Source organism: Dermatophagoides farinae, unplaced genomic scaffold, assembly GCF_024713945.1.
Source record: "Dermatophagoides farinae isolate YC_2012a unplaced genomic scaffold, ASM2471394v1 contig11, whole genome shotgun sequence".
Lineage (NCBI taxonomy): Eukaryota > Metazoa > Arthropoda > Arachnida > Sarcoptiformes > Pyroglyphidae > Dermatophagoides > Dermatophagoides farinae.
In genome coordinates, this window is record NW_027461516.1 from 54,777 (window position 1) to 58,576 (window position 3,800).

A 3,800-nucleotide genomic window follows, 5' to 3' on the forward strand; every position below is an offset into this window, starting at 1 on the left:
GATATTGATGACGAAATAACTGAGTATATTATTACTCCGCTAAAAAAATGTTTAAATAGCTACTTTTTTAACATTAATAAACTAAAAGAGGTTGCCAATAACTATGTTAAAGAAATCGTCAGATTTTCTAACCCAAACTTGTCATTTATTTTACAAGATTTCCTGTCTTGGTATGTTATATTGATCAGTATTTATCACATTTGCACATGGCTAGGTGCACTAAATGATGTTTCTTATTGCATCCAACGAAATATATCAGTTTATTTATATGAGCGAATGAATAAAGTCAATGTCGCATTAATAAAACACATAAAAAGTTTTTCCACGGTTATCAATAGTTTTAAACGAAATGAATTTAGAGATACTCTAAAATTGTTTTTAGCACTACTATGGTTTGTTGATGTTATAATTAGCGTCAATAATACAATAAAGGAAAACTTTCAGTTCGATGAAAAAACATTGGACTTGTTACAAAATCAAAAGTACTTGTTGAGTGATTTATTTGAGATACTTAAAATTAATATTGTTGAGAAAAAAATCGTATTGCTAAATAAATTAATTCAAGATGAAACTCCTAAGCATGAACTAAGTAATGTATTGCGCCATAGCAAACACATGTTTTCAGATAAAATCAGCGATCAATATCAAGATAATGTTTTCAGTAGCAATTTAAATAACTCATTAATTTGTGCAAAAAAAAAAATACCGCATAGTCAAATTCCTACTTATGAAAAAGCAAATTGCCAAATGCATAGTACAAATACTTCGCCATCAAGACTAACATCGTTAAACAATTCTAATGATTATAAATTATCCAGTTCAATAAGTAACACATCAGAACTTACAAGCAATGCAGAAGACGATTTATCCAAAAAAGAAACGCCTAATGTTATCCGCTTACAAAAACTTGAAAACGATCAGGCTGAAATCACAAAAAAAATTAATATATATTTAAAAACAAATGAACTTGAAACAGTTATAATAGAAAACATTGTGTGTAATTAGTAAAAATACACGTATTGGAATAGGCGTGGAATGATCTAATATAACATATATTAACGCGCGATATTGAGTACACACGGAGACAAAACACCACGAAGCGCAATCAAACACATATATAAGATTAATTATGACTAAAATAAAGATAGGTATTAACGGTTTCGGTAGAATTGGACGTATAGTGTTACGAGCATCATTAACGTCAAACGATGTAGAAGTCGTCCACATTAATGATCCGTTCATGGACATAGCTTACATGGCTTACTGTCTAAAATATGATTCAGTACACGGTAGATTAAACGCTAAAATCGAGCACAAATCTAACGGTCTGTTGATCAACGATAAATTTATTGAAGTTACTGCGTTCCGTTCACCAAGCGAGATCACATGGGGAAAATCTGATGTAAATGTCGTTTGTGAATGTACTGGTGTATTTACCATAACCGAAAAAGCCCAAGAGCATCTTAAAGGAGGAGCAAAAAAGGTTATAATTTCTGCGCCGGCTAAAGATGATACTCCAATGTACGTTTATGGAGTCAACCACAAAGAATACAAGAGCTCTCAAAAGGTTATCTCCAACGCGTCGTGTACAACTAACTGCTTAGCCCCAATTATGCACTACGTCAACAAAGAATACGGTGTAATTGAAGGTTTGATGACTACTGTACACGCAACCACTGCTACTCAGCAACCAGTTGATGCCGTCGTAAAAGGTGGAAAGAACTGGAGAGATGGAAGAAGTGCTTTAGCTAATATTATACCAAGCTCCACTGGAGCTGCAAAGGCCGTGGGAAAGGTTATTCCAGAACTAAACGGAAAGTTGACCGGAATTGCCTTCAGAGTACCTGTAGGTGATGTTTCTGTTGTCGACGTTGTTGTCCGAACGAAAAAGAAGATGACTCTCGAAGACTTTGGTAACCTTATGAAGAAGGCTGCCAATGAATACCCCAATGTCATAGACTTTACTTCAGAGGAGGTGGTATCTCAAGATTTTGTTGGCGACACTCACTCAACAATCATCGATATCAAATCTTGCATCCAATTAAATGACAATTTCGTTAAGATTGTATCATGGTATGATAATGAAACAGGTTATTCTAACAGACTTTTGGACATGGCTCGCTACATAGCAATAAATTAAAAATAGTTTAATTTTTTGCAAAATATATTTATATCTTTTTTATTATATTCCCCATTGGCGTAATTGCATATAGAATTGAAAAATTTTTTGTTAATGAGTTTGCATTAAAACAACAGATAAAGTAATGAGTAACGAAGAGATTGACTATTGGAAAGAGCCTGAGTTTGATGAAAGCCAAATTTCGTCATGCTGTTTTGCTCAGTCAGACTTTAAAATTGTTTTTCCAGATTACAGATCAAGCTATCTGAAACAAATTTGGCCGAAAGTAACTGATTTATTAAAAGCGAAACGAATTGATTGTGAGTTAAATTTAATAGAAAGATATATGTTTGTTAAAACTACAGACAAAACTTACGACCCTTACATTATCATCAGAGCTAGAGATTTTATCAAACTTTTGTCGCGTAGCGTCCCTCTGGAAAAAGCAAAGTTGATTTTAAATGATGATATGTACTGTGAAATCGTCAAGTTGAGCAGTTTTGTGTCTAATAAAGAAAAATTAATTAAACGCAGGCAAAGACTAATTGGTCCGGACGGGTCCACGCTAAAAGCAATTGAGATTTTAACAAAGTGCTACGTCTGTCTTTGTGGACAAACTGCTGCTATCATTGGACCTTGGAAAGGGTTGAGAAAATGCTATAAACTTATTGTCGATGCAATGAAAAACTTCCATCCTGTGTACAGGCTAAAAGAGCTTATGATAGAACGTGAGCTAGCTAAAAATCCAGAAATGAAAGACAAGGATTGGTCTTTATATTTGCCAAAGTTTAAGAAATCGCTGAAACCTGTGGGCAAGCGAAATTCTCAAAGTTGATTTTTTTTGAACGTCAAGTTAAAAAGCAATTTACATATTATTAACGTGAAACTTTCGAAAAATTTATAATCACATTAAGTTGATATTTTTCTATTAAAATTATAAAACATTGTTAAAATATTTAAGTCGTAACAGTTCTTTAATGTGCTATAAATCTATCAGATTCTATAAATAACGTCTTTTATTTGAATGATCTTTATGATAATTTATTTTTTTTGTTTATTTCAAATAAAATCTAAGTAACTTTAAGGTATTTTATTGTTTTATTGATATAAACTTATTTTAAAAAATTGAACGCTCGAGTTTATTGAAAATTTCAATTATTTTGTTCATAAAAACGATATAGTCTATATGACGAAATATGAAAAAGTCTTTATACAATTACTACGAATACCGAACAGTTGACTTATAGTGTAAATTTTCAAATTTCTGGATGTTACATTAAATAAACAATTTAAACTTGCAATCATGTTTAATCATTAGACATAAATAGTGTATATAAAAATAATCAAAAAAAGATTTGAGGTTTAATGAAACATACACTGTAGGCCAGAGTGTTTGAAGAAAAAAATAAACGTTTTATAAAGCGCTATTAAGCAACGTATCTTAAAAGCACACAAGATTATAATGTAAATAAATGTCATGTATTTAGTATCAATTTTTTTTTTGTTAGTCGGACTTTTGTTTGCGTTAATCCAAAATAAAAAGACGATTTTTGAACCTATTGACAAGTTTATGTATGAGAATTTGAAAAATTTATTAGATACTTATGAAAAAAAAGTACAACACAACAATTTGTTACAAAAGTTCAAGTTAAAATCAGTGGCAACAAAACTAGGTTTATTT

At 31.2% G+C, this 3,800-nt stretch overlaps 2 protein-coding genes across 2 annotated transcripts; both read left to right on the forward strand.

Moving 5' to 3' along the window:
* The first annotated feature begins 1,127 nt into the window (after window positions 1-1,127).
* LOC142597935 (uncharacterized) lies at window positions 1,128-2,220 on the forward strand. Its single transcript, XM_075734937.1, has one exon. The coding sequence runs from the start codon at window positions 1,130-1,132 to the stop codon at window positions 2,138-2,140; it is 1,011 nt and encodes a 336-aa protein (XP_075591052.1). The 5' UTR covers window positions 1,128-1,129; the 3' UTR covers window positions 2,141-2,220.
* A 44-nt stretch (window positions 2,221-2,264) lies between these two features.
* LOC142597933 (uncharacterized) lies at window positions 2,265-2,954 on the forward strand. Its single transcript, XM_075734935.1, has one exon. The coding sequence runs from the start codon at window positions 2,265-2,267 to the stop codon at window positions 2,952-2,954; it is 690 nt and encodes a 229-aa protein (XP_075591050.1).
* The last annotated feature ends 846 nt before the right edge of the window (window positions 2,955-3,800 follow it).